Source organism: Mobula hypostoma, chromosome 10 (assembly GCF_963921235.1).
Source record: "Mobula hypostoma chromosome 10, sMobHyp1.1, whole genome shotgun sequence".
In the NCBI taxonomy this organism is placed as follows: domain Eukaryota; kingdom Metazoa; phylum Chordata; class Chondrichthyes; order Myliobatiformes; family Myliobatidae; genus Mobula; species Mobula hypostoma.
In genome coordinates, this window is record NC_086106.1 from 17110122 (window position 1) to 17134092 (window position 23971).

The following is a 23971-nucleotide window of genomic DNA, read 5'->3' on the forward strand; positions in this document are numbered from 1 at the left end:
ACTCCCGGGGTCTGACACAGAGTGAAACTCCCTCCACACCGTCCCATCACACACTCCCGGGGTCAGACACAGAGTGAATCTCCCTCCACACCGTCCCATCACACACTCCCGGGGTCAGACACAGAGTGAAACTCCCTCCACACCGTCCCATCACACACTCCCGGGGTCTGACACAGAGTGAAACTCCATCCACACCGTCCCATCACACACTCCCGGGGTCTGACACAGAGTGAAACTCCCTCCACACCGTCCCATCACACACTCCCGGGGTCTGACACAGAGTGAAACTCCCTCCACACCGTCCCATCACACACTCCCGGGGTCAGACACGGAGTGAATCTCCCTCCACACCGTCCCATCACACACTCCCGGGGTCAGACACAGAGTGAAACTCCCTGCACACCGTCCCATCACACACTCCCGGGGTCAGACACAGAGTGAAACTCACTCCACACCGTCCCATCACACACTCCCGGGGTCAGACACAGAGTGAATCTCCCTCCACACCGTCCCATCACACACTCCCGGGGTCTGACACAGAGTGAATCTCCCTCCACACCGTCCCATCACACACTCCCGGGGTCTGACACAGAGTGAAACTCCCTCCACACCGTCCCATCACACACTCCCGGGGTCAGACACAGAGTGAATCTCCCTCCACACCGTCCCATCACACACTCCCGGGGTCTGACACAGAGTGAAACTCCCTCCACACCGTCCCATCACACACTCCCGGGGTCAGACACAGAGTGAATCTCCCTCCACACCGTCCCATCACACACTCCCGGGGTCAGACACAGAGTGAAACTCCCTCCACACCGTCCCATCACACACTCCCGGGGTCAGACACAGAGTGAAACTCCCTCCACACCGTCCCATCACACACTCCCGGGGTCAGACACAGAGTGAAACTCACTCCACACCGTCCCATCACACACTCCCGGGGTCAGACACAGAGTGAATCTCCCTCCACACCGTCCCATCACACACTCCCGGGGTCTGACACAGAGTGAATCTCCCTCCACACCGTCCCATCACACACTCCCGGGGTCTGACACAGAGTGAAACTCCCTCCACACCGTCCCATCACACACTCCCGGGGTCAGACACAGAGTGAATCTCCCTCCACACCGTCCCATCACACACTCCCGGGGTCAGACACACAGTGAATCTCCCTCCACACCGTCCCATCACACACTCCCGGGGTCTGACACAGAGTGAATCTCCCTCCACACCGTCCCATCACACACTCCCGGGGTCAGACACAGAGTGAAACTCCCTCCACACCGTCCCATCACACACTCCCGGGGTCAGACGCAGAGTGAATCTCCCTCCACACCGTCCCATCACACACTCCCAGGGTCAGACACAGAGTGAATCTCCCTCCACACCATCCCATCACACACTCCCGGGGTCAGACACAGAGTGAATCTCCCTCCACACTGTCCCATCACACACTCCCGGGGTCAGGCACAGAGTGAAGCTCACAGAGTGAATCTCCCTCCACACCGTCCCATCACACACTCCCGGGGTCAGACACAGAGTGAAACTCCCTCCACACCGTCCCATCACACACTCCTGGGGTGAGACACAGAGTGAAACTCCCTCCACACCGTCCCATCACACACTCCCGGGGTCAGACACAGAGTGAAACTCCCTCCACACCATCCCATCACGCACTCCCGGGGTCAGACACAGAGTGAATCTCCCTCCACACCGTCCCATCACACACTCCCGGGGTCAGACACAGAGTGAAACTCCCTCCACACCGTCCCATCACACACTCCCGGGGTCAGACACAGAGTGAAACTCCCTCCACACCGTCCCATCACACACTGCCGGGGTCAGACACAGAGTGAATCTCCCTCCACACGTCCCATCACACACTCCCGGGGTCAGACACAGAGTGAATCTCCCTCCACACCGTCCCATCACACACTCCCGGGGTCAGGCACAGAGTGAAGCTCCCTCCACACCGCCCCATCACACACTCCTGGGGTCAGACACAGAGTGAATCTCCCTCCACACCGTCCCATCACACACTCCCGGGGTCAGACACAGAGTGAATCTCCCTCCACACTGTCCCATCACACACTCCCGGGGTCAGGCACAGAGTGAAGCTCACAGAGTGAATCTCCCTCCACACCGTCCCATCACACACTCCCGGGGTCAGACACAGAGTGAAACTCCCTCCACACCGTCCCATCACACACTCCTGGGGTGAGACACAGAGTGAAACTCCCTCCACACCGTCCCATCACACACTCCCGGGGTCAGACACAGAGTGAAACTCCCTCCACACCATCCCATCACGCACTCCCGGGGTCAGACACAGAGTGAATCTCCCTCCGCACCGTCCCATCACACACTCCCGGGGTCAGACACAGAGTGAAACTCCCTCCACACCGTCCCATCACACATTCCCGGGGTCAGACACAGAGTGAATCTCCCTCCACACCGTCCCATCACACACTCCCGGGGTCAGACACAGAGTGAATCTCCCTCCACACCATCCCATCACACATTCCCGGGGTCAGACACAGTGAATCTCCTTCCACACCGTCCCATCACACACTCCTGGGGTCAGACACAGAGTGAATCTCCCTCCACATTGTACACTTGCAATTTCTTTACTCTACCAACAAGCTTTTTACTTCTTCTGATCCTTTGCCCCTCTTCCTAAAAAGTTGATTGCAATTTTTTTGCCAACAGAGCCACCCCACCCCTCCTGCCTACCTACCTGTTCTTTTGATGCAATGTGTATCCTTGGATGTTAAACTCCAAACTCTGATCTGTTAGCCAGTGATGCCCAGAGTGTCATACCTGTAAATCTCTAACTGCGCTACAAAATCATCACCCTTATTCTGTATACTGCTCCCCCTGCACTGTCCTTTCACATACTGGGGGCGGCGGGGGGCGGAATCAGACTTCGAGTGAGGCTCTCTCCACACCACCCCATCACACACACTCCGGAGAGCGCGTAGGGGAGGAGGTTGTAGAAGGGACCCTCACTGACCCTGTTGTTTTCCCATCCCCCCACCCCACAGTTTAACTCCTTCGAGCAGCTCTGCATCAACTTCACAAACGAGAAGTTGCAGCAGTTCTTCAACCACCACATGTTCGTGCTGGAGCAGGAGGAGTACAAGAAGGAGGGCATCGAGTGGGAGTTCATTGACTTTGGCATGGACCTGCAGGCCTGCATCGACCTCATTGAGAAGGTAGGGAGGTAACCAGTCCCCTGACCTCCCCTCCACTTCAAATTCTGAGACCAGTGTCCGACTGTCTAACCCTGAATTCTCCACACCCCTGGTCAGACACTTGCACCTCCAACACCAACCTCTTGACCCTCTGACCTCCCCAACCTCTGATCCCAGGCTCTGACCTCTACCCTGTACGTGTGACCTCCCACCTCTGAGCCTACTGCTTCCTGTGACTCAATTGTACCTCTCTCCTCCACTCCTTCTCTCCCTCATTCTCTCTCCCCCTCCCCAAGTCCCCCCTCTTCCCCCTCCCCTAACCCCTAACTCCTCTCCCCCTTACCTCTTCCCCATCCTCTACCTCCTACACTGTCCCCCACCCCAACCCTCCTTAACAACCCACCACCCTCCCCATCTTCCCGTCACCCCCCAACCTCTATCCCCTCCCCCACACTGTCCCTCCTCCCCTTCCCCTTCCCACTCACCTCCCCTCCCCCTCTCTCCTACCCCTCCCCCTCTCAACCTCTACCCCGTTTCTCCTACCTCTCTCCCCCAACCTCATCCCACTTCCCCATTTCCCTCTTCCCCTTGTCCCCATTTTCCTCCCCTCTCTTACTCACTCGTTCACCCACTCTCTCCCTTTCTCTCCCCCTCTCTGACCATCCCTACAATTCTAATTCCACTCTTCCCCCTCCACTGCCTACAGCCAATGGGGATCATGTCCATTCTGGAGGAGGAGTGCATGTTCCCAAAGGCCAGCGACATGACCTTCAAGGCCAAGCTCTACGACAACCACTTGGGCAAGTCGGCCAACTTCCAAAAGCCACGGGTGGTGAAGGGCAAGCCAGAGGCTCACTTCGCACTGGTCCACTATGCCGGTACTGTCGACTACAACATCATGGGCTGGCTTCAGAAGAACAAGGATCCACTCAATGAGACCGTGGTCGGCCTCTACCAGAAGTCCTCCTTAAAACTCCTCGCCCATCTCTTCGCCAACTACGCTGGCTCTGATGCAGGTGAGGTCCTGGTGCAGTATGATCTCACTCTGTATGTGACCCCGGGAGTGTGTGATGTGACGGTGTGGAGGGAGTTTCACTCTGTGTCTGACCCCGGGAGTGTGTGATGGGACGGTGTGGAGGGAGTTTCACTCTGTGTCTGACCCCAGGAGTGTGTGATGGGACGGTGTGGAGGGAGATTCACTCTGTGTCTGACCCCGGGAGTGTGTGATGGGACGGTGTGGAGGGAGTTTCACTCTGTGTCTGACCCCGGGAGTGTGTGATGGGACGGTGTTAAGGGAGCTTCACTCTGTGTGTGACCCCGGGAGTGTGTGATGGGACGGTGTGGAGGGAGCTTCACTCTGTGTCTGACCCCTGGAGTGTGTGATGGGACGGTGTGGACGGAGCTTCACTCTGTGTCCGATCCCGGGAGTGTGTGATGGGACAGTGTGGAGGGAGCTTCACTCTGTGTCTGACCCCGGGAGTGTGTGATGGGACGGTGTGGAGGGAGATTCACTCTGTGTCTGAACCCGGGAGTGTGTGATGGGACGGTGTGGAGGGAGTTTCACTCTGTGTCTGACCCCGGGAGTGTGCGATGGGACAGTGTGGAGGGAGCTTCACTCTGTGTCTGACCCCGGGGGTGTGTGATGGGACGGTGTGGAGGGAGATTCACTCTGTGTCTGACCCCGGGAGTGTGTGATGGGACGGTGTGGAGGGAGATTCACTCTGTGTCTGACCCCGGGAGTGTGTGATGGGACGGTGTGGAGGGAGATTCACTCTGTGTCTGACCCCGGGAGTGTGTGATGTGACGGTGTGGAGGGAGTTTCACTCTGTGTCTGACCCCGGGAGTGTGTGATGGGACGGTGTGGAGGGAGATTCACTCTGTGTCTGACCCCAGGAGTGTGTGATGGGACGGTGTGGAGGGAGATTCACTATGTGTCTGACCCCGGGAGTGTGTGATGTGACGGTGTGGAGGGAGTTTCACTCTGTGTCTGACCCCGGGAGTGTGTGATGGGACGGTGTGGAGGGAGATTCACTCTGTGTCTGACCCCGGGAGTGTGTGATGGGACGGTGTGGAGGGAGCTTCACTCTGTGTCTGACCCCGGGAGTGTGTGATGGGACGGTGTGGAGGGAGCTTCACTCTGTGTCTGACCAAGGCTGCTTCCTTATCTGTTTTAGCAACGGAGAAGAAAACAACCAAGAAAAAAGGATCTTCGTTCCAAACTGTGTCTGCACTGCACAGGGTGAGTCAGCGAGTCAGGTAAAATCGTCCCTCCTCTGCACCCGTCCATGTCTCCATGACCCTTCCCCGTCAATGTGGTGCCCTCCCTCTGTGCTCCTCTGTGTGTTTTTGACCCCTTTCTGCCCTTGAACGTCTCCGTGACCCCTCCCTGCCAGCACTCACTGTCTCCTCTCTCTCTCTGTCTCCCCCCCCCCAACCCCACACCCCAGGAGAACTTGAACAAGCTAATGGCCAACCTGAGATCCACCCACCCACACTTCGTCCGCTGCATTATTCCCAACGAGCAGAAGGCACCAGGTAGGGAGAGGGTAGAGTGGTCACAGGACCGTCACTGGGTGGGGAGAGGCACGGTGGAACATGCTGAGCTAATATTCCCTCTTCTCTTTCCCACCTCTCTTCTTTCTCTGTCTCTCTCTCTCACTGCCCCCCCTCTCATTCTTTCTCTTTCCCTCCGCCCCCTCTTCTCCCCTCTCCCTCCTCTCCCCTTGTCCTCTCTCATCTCTTTCCCCAGGTGTGATGGAGAACCCCCTGGTCATGCACCAGCTCCGTTGTAACGGTGTCCTGGAAGGAATCCGTATTTGCCGGAAGGGATTCCCCAACCGGATTCTATACGGGGATTTCCGGCAGAGGTGAGTAATGCCAGGCAACTCCCCCCCCCTTCTCCTCTCTCACTGCCTCCATGATACTGCGGTCAAAAGGCTGAGGGCTTCGTCCCTTGGTATCCCTCCCCTTAGTCTGTCCGGTTCCAACCAGGTTGACGTCATAGCGTAGAAAGCTCAGTGATGCCTCTGCTTCCACAGGAGGCTAGCAGAATCCAGCATGTCCCCACTGACCCTCCCCTTGCTGATTCTCATTGTTGCACTGCAGGAAGCTTCCTGCCTTTCTGCATCTTGGCTCGGTACGGCATCTCCTGTGCTCGTGACCACAAGAAACTGCGGAGAGTTGTGGACACAGCTCAGCACATCAGGAAAAGTAGCCTCCTCCTTGGGCTCTGTCTACAATTCTCACCATCTTGGTAAAGTAGCCAAGGTAATCAGAGACCCCACCCACCACGGACATTGCCTCTTCTCCCCCCTCCCATCCAGCAGAAGACACAAAAGCACGTACCACCAGGCTCAAGAACAGCTTTCATCCCACTGCTATAAAGTTCAGAGTTCGTTTATTATCAAAGAATGCATAACCATAAGACCATAGGCCGTAGATGCAGAATTAGGCCATATGGCCCATCAAGTCTGCTCTGCCATTCAATCTTGGCTGATCCTTTTTTCTGCTCCTCAGCCCCACTCCCCAGCCTTCTCCCTGTAATCTTTGATGCCGTGTCCAATCAAGAACCTGTCAATCTCTGCCTTAAATACACCCAACGACCGGGCCTCCACATCTGCCTGTGGTGACACGTTCCACATGTCAGACTCGCTTCGCCTAGTGGCATGATCTCGGGGGTGGCGGCCCCTACCCGGCCAAACTTTAGCACTCTTGTTTGGGTGGATGCTGCATGTTGTGTCCCCTAGGTAACATCAGTACCCCGAACTAACATTCAGTCCACAACGTACGGTTAAATGATTAAGATTTTATATTTAAGCACGGGGTTAGTAGAGAAACAAAAGAAAAGGAAAACAAATAAAAGGCGCCAATAATCTCATAAACATGTCCAGTGCACAAACGTTGGAGCTCACGGACTCCCTTTCGCTGATCCTTCTTCGCTCGTCGTTGACCCCTGGGCTCCGCTCCAAGCCCAGGCCCAGCGGGTCCGGCAACCGTCTCCTCAAGCCACGTCTTCTCTCTTCATCCTCTTCGCGCCTTCTCCCAAAGCCCACGCAAACTAACAGCTTTCATGCAGACAGAGAGAATAACATCTATCCCAATTGGTTAACAAATGAATACAAGTCCTGTTATCACTAATTATAACCCAAACATGCTGCTATGGAGAACCACTGCCTCAGCAGTTAACAGTACAGAGAAGCCATTTTTATTCACCTTAGCAGTAACATAAAAGTGAAATCCTTAAACAGAAATTCACTACCCTCTGGCTAAAGAGATTTCTCTGAATCTCTGTTTTAAATGGAACCCCCCCCCCCCGCCGCCCATCCTGAGGCTGTGCCCCACCATTGGGAAACATCCTTTCTACATCTACTCTGTCTCAGCCTTTCAACATTCGAAAGGTTCCAATGAGATTCCCCCCCCCCATCCTTCTGAATTCCAGCGAGTACAGACCCAGAGCCAGCAAACGTTCCTCATATGATGACCCTTTTATTCCTGGAATCATCCTTGTGAACCTCCTCTGGACCCTCTCCAATGCCAGCACATCTTTTCTAAGATGAGGAGCCCAAAACTGTTCACAATACTCAAGGTGAGGCCTCACCAGTGCCTTATAAAGCCTCAGCATCACATCCCTGCTCTTGTATTCCAGACCTCTTGAAATGAACTCTAACATGGCATTTGCCTTCCTCACCACCGACTCAACCTGCAAGTTAACCTTCAGGGTGTTCTGCACAAGGACTCCCGAGTCCTTCTGCGTCCCAGATTCCTGGATTTTCTCCCCATTTAGAAAATTGTCCGCACATTTATTTCAACTACCAAAGTGCATGACCGTGCATTTTGCAATGTTATATTTCATTTGCCACTTTCTTGCCCATTCTCTTAATCTGTCTAAGTCCTTCTGCATCCTACCTGTTCCCTCAACACTACCTGCCCCTCCACTAATCTTTGTATCATCTGCAAACTTGGCAACAAAGCCATTTAACCCATCATCTAGAACATTTATATACAGCATAAAAAGAAGTGGTCCTAATACCAACCCCTGCGGAACACCACTAGTTACTGGCAGCCAATCAGAAAAGGGTCTTTTTATTCCCACTCGCTACCTCCAACCAATTAGCCAATGCTCTAACCATGTTAGTAAATTTCCTGTAATACCATGGGCTTTTAACTTGGTAAGCAGCCTCATGTGTGGCACCTTGTCAAAGGCCTTCTGAAAGTCTAAATATACAACATCCACTACATCCCCTTTATCTATCCTACTTGTAATCTCCTCAAAGAATTCCTACAGGTTCATTGAGCAAGATTTTCCCGTGGGGAAACTTTGCTGACGTTGTCCTATGTTGTCCTGTGTCACCAAGTACTCCATCACCTCATCCTTAACAATTGACTCCAACATCTTCCCAACCACTGAGGTCAGGCTAACTGGTCTATAATATCCTTTCTTCTGCCTTCCTCCTTTCTTAAAGACTGAAATGACATTTGCAATTTTCCAGTCATCTGACACCATGCCAGAGTCCAATGATTTTTGAAAGATCATTTCTAGTGCCACCACAATCTCTAATGGTACCTCTTTCAGAACCCTAGGGTGCAATTCCTTTGGTCCAGGTGACATGTGCACCCTTAGGTCTTTCAGATTTTTGAGCACCTTCTCCCTTGTAATAGTAACTACACCCACTTCTCTTCCATCACGCACTTCAACATCAGGCACACTAATAGTGATTTCCACAGTGAAGACTGAAGCAGAAATTATACAAGCCTGAGACTCGTCTCCTTACAGGCAGCCACAGAACACGAGACCCGAAAGAGCCCATTGAAAAGAGACCAATAAACACGAAACGCACAGAGAGCGAGAAAAAAGGCATAAATCGTGCAACCAATAAAAACAAGCAGCAGCATTTAGAACAAACTTGATTCCTTAGACACAGAAGCCCGGAGCAGGCCCAAAGCCTCGGCCTCAGTTCGTCACACAGTGGAGCAAATTGTTGCAAAGCTCGCAGACATGGAAGCCCGAAGCCTCGGCCTCAGTGCCACGGAGAGCAGAGTAAACGTTGCGGAACAGTGAGTCGCACCGGCTCGACCCCTGCCTCCAGTCCCCGGCACCCGGCCACTGTCCGATTCCCTGGTACAGTAAGATAGGCTCTCCACTTTACGCTCTGCCTCATTGTGGTCTTGTACTGTGTCGCCTGCCTGCGCTGCATGCTGTAACACTTTATTCTGCTAGTGCTTTCCCCTGTACTACCTTGATGTGCCTCCTTTGGAACGATGCGTCTGGATGACGCGCAGCATTTTCCAGTTCACCTCAGCACGTGTGACAGTAACAAACCAATTTTGATCTCCCAGGAGGTCATAGCCCTCCGGACGACCTTCCCAGTGAGCAGAGAGCACTGGTGACCTGGCTCTTCGCCTGAGCTTCGGGGATGTTTCGGGTGCCACGGCAACGCAGTGTTTGGCGCGACGCTCTTACAGCTCGGGGCATCGTGTTTCCTTCCCGTGAATTGAGCGGGTTTCCTTTGGGTGAGCTGGTTTCGTCCCACGTTCCAACGCCAGTTTCCCCCTCATGTTCCCCTTTAAACTTTTCACCTTTCACCCTTAACCCACGACCTCTGGTTGTGGGTTAATGGTTCATTGTAAATGGTCCTGGTGGCACGGCTCACAGGGCCAGAGAGGCCTGTTCCACGTTGGTTCTTGAAATAAATAAAAATATGCATCAGGATCCGGTTTATGAACATACAAAGTACAGTTAATATCAAAGTACGTATACATTATACAGCCCTGAGATTCATCTCCTTACAGGCAGCCACAAAACAAAGAAACCCCAAAGATCCCATTAAAAAAAGATCAACAAATGTGCGGAAAGGGAAAAAAGTCATGTAGACAATAAACGCAAGCAAATAGCGTTCTGAACGGAGGTATCTCAGACATGTGAAATTTGTGGTGTTTTTGGTGGCAGCAGTACGGTTAAAGACATTAAAAAAAGACCATAAGTTATAACCACAAACACAAGGAATTCTGCTGATGCTGGAAATTCAAGCAACACACACAAAAAATGCTGGTGAGCACAGCAGGCCAGGCAGCATCTATAGCAAGAGGTACAGTCTCGGCCTGAAACATCGACTGTACCTCTTCCTATAGTTGCTGCCTGGCCTGCTGCGTTCACCAGCAATTCTTGTGTGTGTTACCGTAAGTTATAAAAAATATTTCAAAAGAGGAATAGCAAGGAAGGGTTCATGGGTTCATGAACAGTTCAGAAATCCGATGACGGAGGGGGAGAAGCTGTTCCCGAGGGATTGAGTGTGGGTCCTCAGACTCTTGTTCCTTCTCCACGACGACGGTAATGAGAAGGGGGCATGTCCTGGGCGGTGAGGGTCCTCAGCGATGGGTGGTGGCCAGGGACTGCTCACCTTTCTGCTGTTGAGACCCCAACGATGACGTGGGTTTGTGATCCTCCATCCTTCCTCCCCGAAGTCCACAGTCCGGTCCCCGGATCAGTCTGTGGCTGGGAATGCGATTCCTCTATGGGTCGGTGGCTCAGCCAGTCTCTCCCGCTCCCAGGTACCGGATCCTGAATCCAGCCGCCATCCCGGAGGGACAGTTCATCGACAGCAAGAAGGGTGCCGAGAAATTGCTGGGTGGTTTGGACATCGACCACAACCAGTACAAGTTTGGGCACACCAAGGTAGGGGGGGGGACATGGAGACGGGGAAGGGGGGGTCATGGAGGGGGGGGGACATGCAGATGGGGAACGGAGGTGGGAGGTGGAGATGGGGCATGGAGACAGGGAGGGGGGCACGGAGTTGGGGGGGTTACAGATAGGGAGGGATGTAGGGGAGGGAGGGTTAACAAGATGGAGAAGGGTGTAGGGGGAAGGGGTAATGAGATGAGGAGGGAGGGGGTAACGACATGGGGAGGTACGGGGTAATAACACAGGGAGGGAGGGGGTCACAGTGTTAAGGAGGGTTGTGAGTGAGGGAGGGGGTCACGGAGACAGGCTGTGGTGTAGGGGAGGGAGGGGTAATAAGATGGGGAGGGGTGTGTGGGAGGGAGGGGGTGTCACAAGGAGATGAGGAGGGAAGGGGTCACAGAGACGGGGAGGAAGGGGCTAATGAGTTGGAGAGGGGTGTAAAGGAGGGAAGCGGGGTCACGGAGATGGGGAAGGAGAGGAGGGTCACACGGAGAGGGGGGAGTGGTGCAGAGGAGGGAGGGGGTCATGGAAATGTGGAGGAGTGTCACAAGGAGACAGTGTGGGCTGAAGGGGAGTGAGTTTGTGGGGAAGGGTGGCAAGGGACCTTGCTCTAATTCCCCGCGGATGTTACTCCCCCACCCCCAACCCTTCCCACCATAGGTTTTCTTCAAGGCCGGGCTGCTGGGTCACCTGGAGGAGCTGCGTGATGAGTGTCTGGCTCGGATCATCACCCGTATCCAGGCCCAGTCCCGTGGTCTGCTGATGCGTATCGAGTTCAAGCGGATCGTGGAGCGCAGGTAGGGACCTCGGGGAGGGAACGGGAGGAAGGAGGTGGGGAAGAGAGGTTTGTTCTGCCTGTTGCTGACTCCCTCCCCCTGTGCCCCCCACCCCCACAGGGATGCACTGCTGGTGATCCAGTGGAACGTGCGTGCCTTCATGGGGGTGAAGAATTGGCCCTGGATGAAGCTGTACTTTAAGATCAAGCCCCTGCTGAAGTCGGCCGAGAGCGAGAAGGAGATGGCTTCCCTGAAGGAGGAATTCCTGCGGCTGAAGGAGGCGCTGGAGAAGTCGGAGGCGCGGAGGAAGGAGCTGGAGGAGAAGTCCGTGTCCCTTCTCCAGGAGAAGAATGACCTGTTGCTGCAGCTGCAGACCGTGAGTCCAGCAGTCGTCATCCTCCCTCCTTCATCCCTCATCCCTCCCTCCCTCTCTCATCCCTCATCCCTCCCTCCCTCATCCCTCCCTCCCTCATCCCTCATCCCTCATCCCTCCCTCCCTCATCCCTCCCTCCCTCATCCCTCATCCCTCCCTCCCTCATCCCTCTCCCCTCTCTCCCTCATCCTTCATCCCTCTCTCCCTCCCTCATCCCTCCCTCCCTCCCTCATCCCTCCCTCCCTCATCCCTCTCCCCTCTCTCCCTCATCCCTCATCCCTCCCTCCCTCCCTCATCCCTCATCCCTCCCTCCCTCCCTCATCCATCCCTCCCTCCCTCATCCCTCCCTCCCTCCCTCATCCCTCCCTCCCTCCCTCATCCCTCCCTCCCACATCCCTCCCTCCCTCATCCCTCATCCCTCCCTCCCTCATCCCTCATCCCTCATCCCTCTCCCCCTCTCCCTCATCCTTCATCCCTCCCTCCCTCCCTCATCCTTCATCCCTCCCTCCCTCCCTCATCCCTCCCTCCCTCTCTCTCTCTCCCTCATCCCTCCCTCCCTCCCTCCTTCTCTCCCTCCTCCCTCCCTCCCTCCCTCCCTCTCCCCTCCCTCCCTCATCCCTCCCTCCCTCATCCCTCCCTCTCTCCCTCATCCCTCCCTCCCTCCCTCTCTCCCTCCTCCCTCATCCCTCCCTCTCTCCCTCCTCCCTCATCCCTCCCTCCCTCCCTCATTCCTCATCCCTCCCTCCCTCCCTCATTCCTCATCCCTCCCTCCCCTCTTCCACCTACTTCTCTCCCTCCAACTCCCTCCCTCTCCTCCCAAATCCCTGTTAATTGTCCCCCATCCCTCTGGCCTTCTATGTCCCTCCTCCCCATCTCTGCAACCCTCCCTCGAACACCCATCACCCCTCTGCTACCCCACTCCCCTCTTCTCATCGCTCCTCTCCTTCTGCCCATCTCCCTCCTTCTCCCCCTATTCTTGGAACCTCAAGGACCACTTCCCCCTTCTCCTCCACCCACTTTCCCTCCTGGGATCCTCACCAGCATCCTGACCCTCACTGTTGTTCTCTCTAACTCCCTTACCCCCTCTGATTGCCGCCCCCCTTTTGTTCCTCTCCTTCCTCCTCTATCCTCCTCACTGTCCCCCCTTTCCCCTCATCGTCACTGAACCCCTCCCTGTCTCTGACCATCAGTGACCTCTCTCCCCCTCATCGTCACTGACCCCTCGCTCCCTGACCATCACTGACCCCTCTCCCTGTCTCTGACTGTCACTGACCCCTCTCCCCCTGACCGTCACTGACCCCTCTCCCCCTGACTGTCACTGACCGCTCTCCCTCTGACCGTCACTGACCCCTGTCCCCCTGACCGTCACTGACCCCTCTCCCTGTGACCGTCACTGACCCCTCTCCCCCCAACCGTCACTGACCCCTCTCCCCCTGACCGTCACTGACCCCTCTCCCTCTGACCGTCACTGACCCCTCTCCCTGTCTCTGACTGTCACTGACCCCTCTCCCCTTGTCCGTCACTGACCCCTCTCCCCCTGACCGTCACTGACCCTCTCCCCCTGACCGTCACTGACCCCTCTCCCTCTGACTGTCACTGACCCCTCCCCCCTTGTCCGTCACTGACCCCCTCTCCCCCAGACCGTCACTGATCCCTCTCCCTCTGACCGTCACTGACCCCTCTCCCCCTGACCGTCACTGACCCCTCTCCCCCTGACCGTCACTGATCCCTCTCCCTCTGACCGTCACTGACCCCTCTCCCCCTGACCGTCACTGAACCCTCTCCCCCTGACTGTCACTGACCCCTCTCCCCCCAACCGTCACTGACCCCTCTCCCTCTGACCGTCACTGACCCCTCTCCCCCCAACCGTCACTGACCCCTCTCCCCCTGACCATCACTGACCCCTCTCCCCCTGACCGTCACTGACCCCTCTCCCCCTGACCATCACTGACCCCTCTCCCCCTGACCGTCACTGACCGCTCTCCCCCTGACCATCACTGACCCCTCTCCCCCTGACCATCACTGACCCCTCTCCCCTTGTCCGTCACTGACCCCTCTCCCCCTGACCGTCACTGATCCCTCTCCCTCTGACCGTCACTGACCCCTCTCCCCCTGACCGTCACTGACCCCTCTCCCCCTGACCGTCACTGATCCCTCTCCCTCTGACCGTCACTGATCCCTCTCCCCCTGACCGTCACTGAACCCTCTCCCCCTGACTGTCACTGACCCCTCTCCCCCCAACCGTCACTGACCCCTCTCCCTCTGACCGTCACTGACCCCTCTCCCTGTCTCTGACCGTCACTGACCCCTCTCCCCCCAACCGTCACTGACCCCTCTCCCCCTGACCATCACTGACCCCTCTCCCCCTGACCGTCACTGACCCCTCTCCCTGTCTCTGACCGTCACTGACCCCTCTCCCTCTGACCGTCACTGACCCCTCTCCCCTTGTCCGTCACTGACCCCTCTCCCCCTGACCGTCACTGACCCCTCTCCCTGTCTCTGACCGTCACTGACCCCTCTCCCCCCAACCGTCACTGACCCCTCTCCCCCTGACCGTCACTGACCCCTCTCCCCTTGTCCGTCACTGACCCCTCTCCCCCTGACTGTCACTGACCCCTCTCCCTGTCTCTGACCGTCACTGACCCCTCTCCCCCCTGACCGTCACTGACCCCTCTCCCCCTGACCGTCACTGACCCCTCTCCCCCCAACCGTCACTGACCCCTCTCCCCCTGACCGTCACTGACCCCTCTCCCTGTCTCTGACCGTCACTGACCCCTCTCCCTCTGACCGTCACTGACCCTCTCCCCCCAACCGTCACTGACCCCTCTCCCTCTGACCGTCACTGACCCCTCTCCCTGTCTCTGACCGTCACTGACCCCTCTCCCCCCAACCGTCACTGACCCCTCTCCCCCTGACCATCACTGACCCCTCTCCCCCTGACCGTCACTGACCCCTCTCCCTGTCTCTGACCGTCACTGACCCCTCTCCCTCTGACCGTCACTGACCCCTCTCCCCTTGTCCGTCACTGACCCCTCTCCCCCTGACCGTCACTGACCCCTCTCCCTGTCTCTGACCGTCACTGACCCCTCTCCCCCCAACCGTCACTGACCCCTCTCCCCCTGACCGTCACTGACCCCTCTCCCCTTGTCCGTCACTGACCCCTCTTCCCCTGACTGTCACTGACCCCTCTCCCTGTCTCTGACCGTCACTGACCCCTCTCCCCCCTGACCGTCACTGACCCCTCTCCCCCTGACCGTCACTGACCCCTCTCCCCCCAACCGTCACTGACCCCTCTCCCCCTGACCGTCACTGACCCCTCTCCCTGTCTCTGACCGTCACTGACCCCTCTCCCTCTGACCGTCACTGACCCTCTCCCCCTGACCGTCACTGACCACCTCTCCCTGTCTCTGACCGTCACTGACCCCCTCTCCCTGTCTCTGACCGTCACTGACCCCTCTCCCCCTGTCCGTCACTGACCCCTCTCCCCCCTGACCGTCACTGACCCCTCTCCCCCTGACCGTCACTGACCCCTCTCTCCCTTGCACCGTCACTGACCCCTCTCCCTCTGACCGTCACTGACCCCCTCTCCCTCTGACCGTCACTGACCCCTCTCGCCTGACCCCTCTCCGTCACCGACCCCTCTCCCCCCTGACCGTCACCGACCCTCTCCCCCTGTCCGTCACTGACCCCTCTCCCCCTGACCATCACTGACCCCTCTCCCCTGACCGTCACCGACCCCTCTCCCCCTGACCGTCACCGACCCCTCTCCCCCGTCCGTCACTGACCCCTCTCCCCTGACCGTCACTGACCCCCTCTCCCCTGACCATCACTGACCCCTCTCCCTGTCTCTGACCGTCACTGACCCCTCTCCCACTGACCGTCACTGACCCCCTCTCCCTGACCATCACTGACCCCTCTCCCCCTGACCGTCACTGACCCCTCTCCCTCTGACCGTCACCGTCCGACCCCTCTCCCTGTCTCTGACCGTCACTGACCCCTCTCCCCCTGACCGTCACTGACCCCTCTCCCTCTGACCGTCACTGACCCCTCTCCCCCTGACCGTCACTGACCCCCTCTCCCTGTCTCTGACCGTCACTGACCCCTCTCCCCCTGACCGTCACTGACCCCTCTCCCCCTGACCGTCACTGACCCCTCTCCCTCTGACCGTCACCTGACCCCTCTCCCTCTGACCGTCACCTGACCCCTCTCCCTCTGACCGTCACTGTCACCCCCTCTCCCTGTCTCTGACCGTCACTGACCCCTCTCCCCCTGACCGTCACTGACCCCTCTCCCTCTGACCGTCACTGACCCCTCTCCCTCTGACCGTCACCGACCCTCTCCCTGTCTCTGACCGTCACTGACCCCTCTCCCCCTGACCGTCACTGACCCCCTCTCCCCCAGACCGTCACTGACCCCTCTCCCTCTGACCGTCACTGACCCCTCTCCCCCTGACCGTCACTGACCCCTCTCCCTCTGACCGTCACTGACCCCTCTCCCCCTGACCGTCACTGACCCCTCTCCCCCTGACCGTCACTGACCCCTCTCCCCCTGACCGTCACTGACCCCTCTCCCTCTGACCGTCACCGACCCCTCTCCCTCGACCGTCACGACCCCTCTCCCCTGACCGTCACTGACCCCTCTCCCCCTGACCGTCACTGACCCCTCTCCCTGACCGTCACTGACCCCTCTCCCTCTGACCGTCACTGACCCCTCTCCCCTGACCGTCACTGACCCCTCTCCCCTACCCCTGTCACTGACCCCTCTACCGTCACTGCTCTGACCGTCACTGACCCCTCTCCCCCTGACCGTCACTGACCCCTCTCCCCCTGACCGTCACTGACCCCTCTCCCCCTGACCGTCACTGACCCCTCTCCCTGTCTCTGACCGTCACTGACCCCTCTCCCCCCAACCGTCACTCACCCCTCTCCCCCTGACCGTCACTGACCCCTCTCCCCCTGACCGTCACTGACCGCTCTCTCCCTGACCATCACTGACCCCTCTCCCCCTGACCATCACTGACCCCTCTCCCCCTGACCGTCACTGACCGCTCTCTCCCTGACCATCACTGACCCCTCTCCCCCTGACCATCACTGACCCCTCTCCCCCTGACCGTCACTGACCCCTCTCCCCCTGACCGTCACTGACCGCTCTCTCCCTGACCGTCACTGACCCCTCTCCTCCTGACCGTCACTGACCCCTCTCCCTCTGACCGTCACTGACCCCCTCTCCCCCTGACTGTCACTGACCCCTCTCCCCCTGACCGTCACTGACCGCTCTCTCCCTGACCGTCACTGACCCCTCTCCCCCTGTCCGTCACTGACCCCTCTCCCCCTGTCCGTCACTGACCCCTCTCCCCCTGACCGTCACTGACCGCTCTCTCCCTGACCGTCACTGACCCCTCTCCCCCTGACCGTCACTGACCGCTCTCTCCCTGACCATCACTGACCCCTCTCCCTCTGACCGTCACTGACCCCTCTCCCCCTGACCGTCACTGACCCCCTCTCCCTGTCTCTGACCGTCACTGACCCCTCTCCCCCTGACCGTCACTGACCCCTCTCCCTGTCTCTGACCGTCACTGACCCCTCTCCCCCTGACCGTCACTGACCCCCTCTCCCCCTGACCGTCACTGACCCCTCTCCCCCTGTCCGTCACTGACCCCTCTCCCTGTCTCTGACCGTCACTGACCCCTCTCCCCCAGACCGTCACTGACCCCTCTCCCTCTGACCGTCACTGACCCCTCTCCCTCTGACCGTCACCGACCCTCTCCCTGTCTCTGACCGTCACTGACCCCTCTCCCTCTGACCGTCACTGACCCCCTCTCCCCCAGACCGTCACTGACCCCTCTCCCTCCGACCGTCACCGACCCCTCTCCCCCTGACCGTCACCGACCCCTCTCCCCCTGACCGTCACTGACCTCTCTCCCTCTGACCGTCACTGACCCCTCTCCCTGTCTCTGACCGTCACTGACCCCTCTCCCCCTGACCGTCACTGACCCCTCTCCCTCTGACCGTCACCGACCCCTCTCCCTCTGACCGTCACCGACCCCTCTCCCTCCGACCGTCACCGACCCCTCTCCCCCTGACAGTCACAGACCCCTCTCCCCCTGACCGTCACTGACCCCCTCTCCCTGTCTCTGACCGTCACTGACCCCTCTCCCCCTGACCGTCACTGACCCCTCTCCCTCTGACTGTCACTGACCCCTCCCCCCTTGTCCGTCACTGACCCCCTCTCCCCCAGACCGTCACTGATCCCTCTCCCTCTGACCGTCACTGACCCCTCTCCCCCTGACCGTCACTGACCCCTCTCCCCCTGACCGTCACTGATCCCTCTCCCTCTGACCGTCACTGACCCCTCTCCCCCTGACCGTCACTGAACCCTCTCCCCCTGACTGTCACTGACCCCTCTCCCCCCAACCGTCACTGACCCCTCTCCCTCTGACCGTCACTGACCCCTCTCCCCCCAACCGTCACTGACCCCTCTCCCCCTGACCATCACTGACCCCTCTCCCCCTGACCGTCACTGACCCCTCTCCCCCTGACCATCACTGACCCCTCTCCCCCTGACCGTCACTGACCGCTCTCCCCCTGACCATCACTGACCCCTCTCCCCCTGACCATCACTGACCCCTCTCCCCTTGTCCGTCACTGACCCCTCTCCCCCTGACCGTCACTGATCCCTCTCCCTCTGACCGTCACTGACCCCTCTCCCCCTGACCGTCACTGACCCCTCTCCCCCTGACCGTCACTGATCCCTCTCCCTCTGACCGTCACTGATCCCTCTCCCCCTGACCGTCACTGAACCCTCTCCCCCTGACTGTCACTGACCCCTCTCCCCCCAACCGTCACTGACCCCTCTCCCTCTGACCGTCACTGACCCCTCTCCCTGTCTCTGACCGTCACTGACCCCTCTCCCCCCAACCGTCACTGACCCCTCTCCCCCTGACCATCACTGACCCCTCTCCCCCTGACCGTCACTGACCCCTCTCCCTGTCTCTGACCGTCACTGACCCCTCTCCCTCTGACCGTCACTGACCCCTCTCCCCTTGTCCGTCACTGACCCCTCTCCCCCTGACCGTCACTGACCCCTCTCCCTGTCTCTGACCGTCACTGACCCCTCTCCCCCCAACCGTCACTGACCCCTCTCCCCCTGACCGTCACTGACCCCTCTCCCCTTGTCCGTCACTGACCCCTCTCCCCCTGACTGTCACTGACCCCTCTCCCTGTCTCTGACCGTCACTGACCCCTCTCCCCCCTGACCGTCACTGACCCCTCTCCCCCTGACCGTCACTGACCCCTCTCCCCCCAACCGTCACTGACCCCTCTCCCCCTGACCGTCACTGACCCCTCTCCCTGTCTCTGACCGTCACTGACCCCTCTCCCTCTGACCGTCACTGACCCTCTCCCCCCAACCGTCACTGACCCCTCTCCCTCTGACCGTCACTGACCCCTCTCCCTGTCTCTGACCGTCACTGACCCCTCTCCCCCCAACCGTCACTGACCCCTCTCCCCCTGACCATCACTGACCCCTCTCCCCCTGACCGTCACTGACCCCTCTCCCTGTCTCTGACCGTCACTGACCCCTCTCCCTCTGACCGTCACTGACCCCTCTCCCCTTGTCCGTCACTGACCCCTCTCCCCCTGACCGTCACTGACCCCTCTCCCTGTCTCTGACCGTCACTGACCCCTCTCCCCCCAACCGTCACTGACCCCTCTCCCCCTGACCGTCACTGACCCCTCTCCCCTTGTCCGTCACTGACCCCTCTTCCCCTGACTGTCACTGACCCCTCTCCCTGTCTCTGACCGTCACTGACCCCTCTCCCCCCTGACCGTCACTGACCCCTCTCCCCCTGACCGTCACTGACCCCTCTCCCCCCAACCGTCACTGACCCCTCTCCCCCTGACCGTCACTGACCCCTCTCCCTGTCTCTGACCGTCACTGACCCCTCTCCCTCTGACCGTCACTGACCCTCTCCCCCTGACCGTCACTGACCACCTCTCCCTGTCTCTGACCGTCACTGACCCCCTCTCCCTGTCTCTGACCGTCACTGACCCCTCTCCCCCTGTCCGTCACTGACCCCTCTCCCCCTGACCGTCACTGACCCCTCTCCCCCTGACCGTCACTGACCCCTCTCCCCTTGTCCGTCACTGACCCCTCTCCCTCTGACCGTCACTGACCCCCTCTCCCTCTGACCGTCACTGACCCCTCTCGCCTTGTCCGTCACCGACCCCTCTCCCCCTGACCGTCACCGACCCTCTCCCCCGTCCGTCACTGACCCCTCTCCCCCTGACCATCACTGACCCCTCTCCCTGACCGTCACCGACCCCTCTCCCCCTGACCGTCACCGACCCCTCTCCCCCGTCCGTCACTGATCCCTCTCCCCTGACCGTCACTGACCCCCTCTCCCTGACCATCACTGACCCCTCTCCCTGTCTCTGACCGTCACTGACCCCTCTCCCACTGACCGTCACTGACCCCCTCTCCCTGACCATCACTGACCCCTCTCCCCCTGACCGTCACTGACCCCTCTCCCTCTGACCGTCACCGACCCCTCTCCCTGTCTCTGACCGTCACCGACCCTCTCCCCCTGACCGTCACTGACCCCTCTCCCTCTGACCGTCACTGACCCCTCTCCCCCTGACCGTCACTGACCCCCTCTCCCTGTCTCTGACCGTCACTGACCCCTCTCCCCTTGTCCGTGACTGACCCCTCTCCCCCTGACCGTCACTGACCCCTCTCCCTCTGACCGTCACTGACCCCTCTCCCTCTGACCGTCACCGACCCCTCTCCCTCTGACCGTCACTGACCCCTCTCCCTCTGACCGTCACCGACCCCTCTCCCCCTGACCGTCACTGACCCCTCTCCCTCTGACCGTCACTGACCCCTCTCCCTCTGACCGTCACCGACCCCTCTCCCTCTGACCGTCACTGACCCCCTCTCCCCCAGACCGTCACTGACCCCTCTCCCTCTGACCGTCACTGACCCCCTCTCCCCCAGACCGTCACTGACCCCTCTCCCTCTGACCATCACTGACCCCTCTCCCCCTGACCGTCACTGACCCCCTCTCCCCCAGACTGTCACTGACCCCTCTCCCCCTGACCGTCACTGACCCCTCTCCCTCTGACCGTCACCGACCCCTCTCCCTCTGACCGTCACTGACCCCTCTCCCTCTGACCGTCACTGACCCCTCTCCCCCTGACCGTCACTGACCCCCTCTCCCTGTCTCTGACCGTCACTGACCCCTCTCCCCCTGACCGTCACTGACCCCTCTCCCTGTCTCTGACCGTCACTGACCCCTCTCCCCCAGACCGTCACTGACCCCTCTCCCTCTGACCGTCACTGACCCCCTCTCCCCCAGACCGTCACTGACCCCTCTCCCTCTGACCATCACTGACCCCTCTCCCCCTGACCGTCACTGACCCCCTCTCCCCCAGACTGTCACTGACCCCTCTCCCCCTGACCGTCACTGACCCCTCTCGCCTTGTCCGTCACCGACCCCTCTCCCCCTGACCGTCACCGACCCTCTCCCCCGTCCGTCACTGACCCCTCTCCCCCTGACCATCACTGACCCCTCTCCCTGACCGTCACCGACCCCTCTCCCCCTGACCGTCACCGACCCCTCTCCCCCGTCCGTCACTGATCCCTCTCCCCTGACCGTCACTGACCCCCTCTCCCTGACCATCACTGACCCCTCTCCCTGTCTCTGACCGTCACTGACCCCTCTCCCACTGACCGTCACTGACCCCCTCTCCCTGACCATCACTGACCCCTCTCCCCCTGACCGTCACTGACCCCTCTCCCTCTGACCGTCACCGACCCCTCTCCCTGTCTCTGACCGTCACCGACCCTCTCCCCCTGACCGTCACTGACCCCTCTCCCTCTGACCGTCACTGACCCCTCTCCCCCTGACCGTCACTGACCCCCTCTCCCTGTCTCTGACCGTCACTGACCCCTCTCCCCTTGTCCGTGACTGACCCCTCTCCCCCTGACCGTCACTGACCCCTCTCCCTCTGACCGTCACTGACCCCTCTCCCTCTGACCGTCACCGACCCCTCTCCCTCTGACCGTCACTGACCCCTCTCCCTCTGACCGTCACCGACCCCTCTCCCCCTGACCGTCACTGACCCCTCTCCCTCTGACCGTCACTGACCCCTCTCCCTCTGACCGTCACCGACCCCTCTCCCTCTGACCGTCACTGACCCCCTCTCCCCCAGACCGTCACTGACCCCTCTCCCTCTGACCGTCACTGACCCCCTCTCCCCCAGACCGTCACTGACCCCTCTCCCTCTGACCATCACTGACCCCTCTCCCCCTGACCGTCACTGACCCCCTCTCCCCCAGACTGTCACTGACCCCTCTCCCCCTGACCGTCACTGACCCCTCTCCCTCTGACCGTCACCGACCCCTCTCCCTCTGACCGTCACTGACCCCTCTCCCTCTGACCGTCACTGACCCCTCTCCCCCTGACCGTCACTGACCCCCTCTCCCTGTCTCTGACCGTCACTGACCCCTCTCCCCCTGACCGTCACTGACCCCTCTCCCTGTCTCTGACCGTCACTGACCCCTCTCCCCCAGACCGTCACTGACCCCTCTCCCTCTGACCGTCACTGACCCCCTCTCCCCCAGACCGTCACTGACCCCTCTCCCCCTGACCGTCACTGACCCCTCTCCCTGTCTCTGACCATCACTGACCCCTCTCCCCCTGACCGTCACTGACCGCTCTCCCCCTGACCATCACTGACCCCTCTCCCCCTGACCATCACTGACCCCTCTCCCCTTGTCCGTCACTGACCCCTCTCCCCCTGACCGTCACTGATCCCTCTCCCTCTGACCGTCACTGACCCCTCTCCCCCTGACCGTCACTGACCCCTCTCCCCCTGACCGTCACTGATCCCTCTCCCTCTGACCGTCACTGATCCCTCTCCCCCTGACCGTCACTGAACCCTCTCCCCCTGACTGTCACTGACCCCTCTCCCCCCAACCGTCACTGACCCCTCTCCCTCTGACCGTCACTGACCCCTCTCCCTGTCTCTGACCGTCACTGACCCCTCTCCCCCCAACCGTCACTGACCCCTCTCCCCCTGACCATCACTGACCCCTCTCCCCCTGACCGTCACTGACCCCTCTCCCTGTCTCTGACCGTCACTGACCCCTCTCCCTCTGACCGTCACTGACCCCTCTCCCCTTGTCCGTCACTGACCCCTCTCCCCCTGACCGTCACTGACCCCTCTCCCTGTCTCTGACCGTCACTGACCCCTCTCCCCCCAACCGTCACTGACCCCTCTCCCCCTGACCGTCACTGACCCCTCTCCCCTTGTCCGTCACTGACCCCTCTCCCCCTGACTGTCACTGACCCCTCTCCCTGTCTCTGACCGTCACTGACCCCTCTCCCCCCTGACCGTCACTGACCCCTCTCCCCCTGACCGTCACTGACCCCTCTCCCCCCAACCGTCACTGACCCCTCTCCCCCTGACCGTCACTGACCCCTCTCCCTGTCTCTGACCGTCACTGACCCCTCTCCCTCTGACCGTCACTGACCCTCTCCCCCCAACCGTCACTGACCCCTCTCCCTCTGACCGTCACTGACCCCTCTCCCTGTCTCTGACCGTCACTGACCCCTCTCCCCCCAACCGTCACTGACCCCTCTCCCCCTGACCATCACTGACCCCTCTCCCCCTGACCGTCACTGACCCCTCTCCCTGTCTCTGACCGTCACTGACCCCTCTCCCTCTGACCGTCACTGACCCCTCTCCCCTTGTCCGTCACTGACCCCTCTCCCCCTGACCGTCACTGACCCCTCTCCCTGTCTCTGACCGTCACTGACCCCTCTCCCCCCAACCGTCACTGACCCCTCTCCCCCTGACCGTCACTGACCCCTCTCCCCTTGTCCGTCACTGACCCCTCTTCCCCTGACTGTCACTGACCCCTCTCCCTGTCTCTGACCGTCACT

General features: G+C 59.7%; 1 protein-coding gene across 1 annotated transcript in view; it reads left to right on the forward strand.

Moving 5' to 3' along the window:
- LOC134352691 (myosin-7) overlaps positions 1-23971 on the forward strand; it is an 87198-nt gene that overhangs the window by 26084 nt on the left and 37143 nt on the right. Inside the window, exons 15-22 of the mRNA XM_063060080.1 lie at positions 3048-3218; positions 3904-4213; positions 5372-5436; positions 5645-5732; positions 5947-6064; positions 10746-10869; positions 11536-11672; positions 11772-12027. Coding sequence (XP_062916150.1) covers positions 3048-3218; positions 3904-4213; positions 5372-5436; positions 5645-5732; positions 5947-6064; positions 10746-10869; positions 11536-11672; positions 11772-12027 — 1269 coding nt within the window. The remainder of the gene's footprint in view (positions 1-3047; positions 3219-3903; positions 4214-5371; positions 5437-5644; positions 5733-5946; positions 6065-10745; positions 10870-11535; positions 11673-11771; positions 12028-23971) is intronic.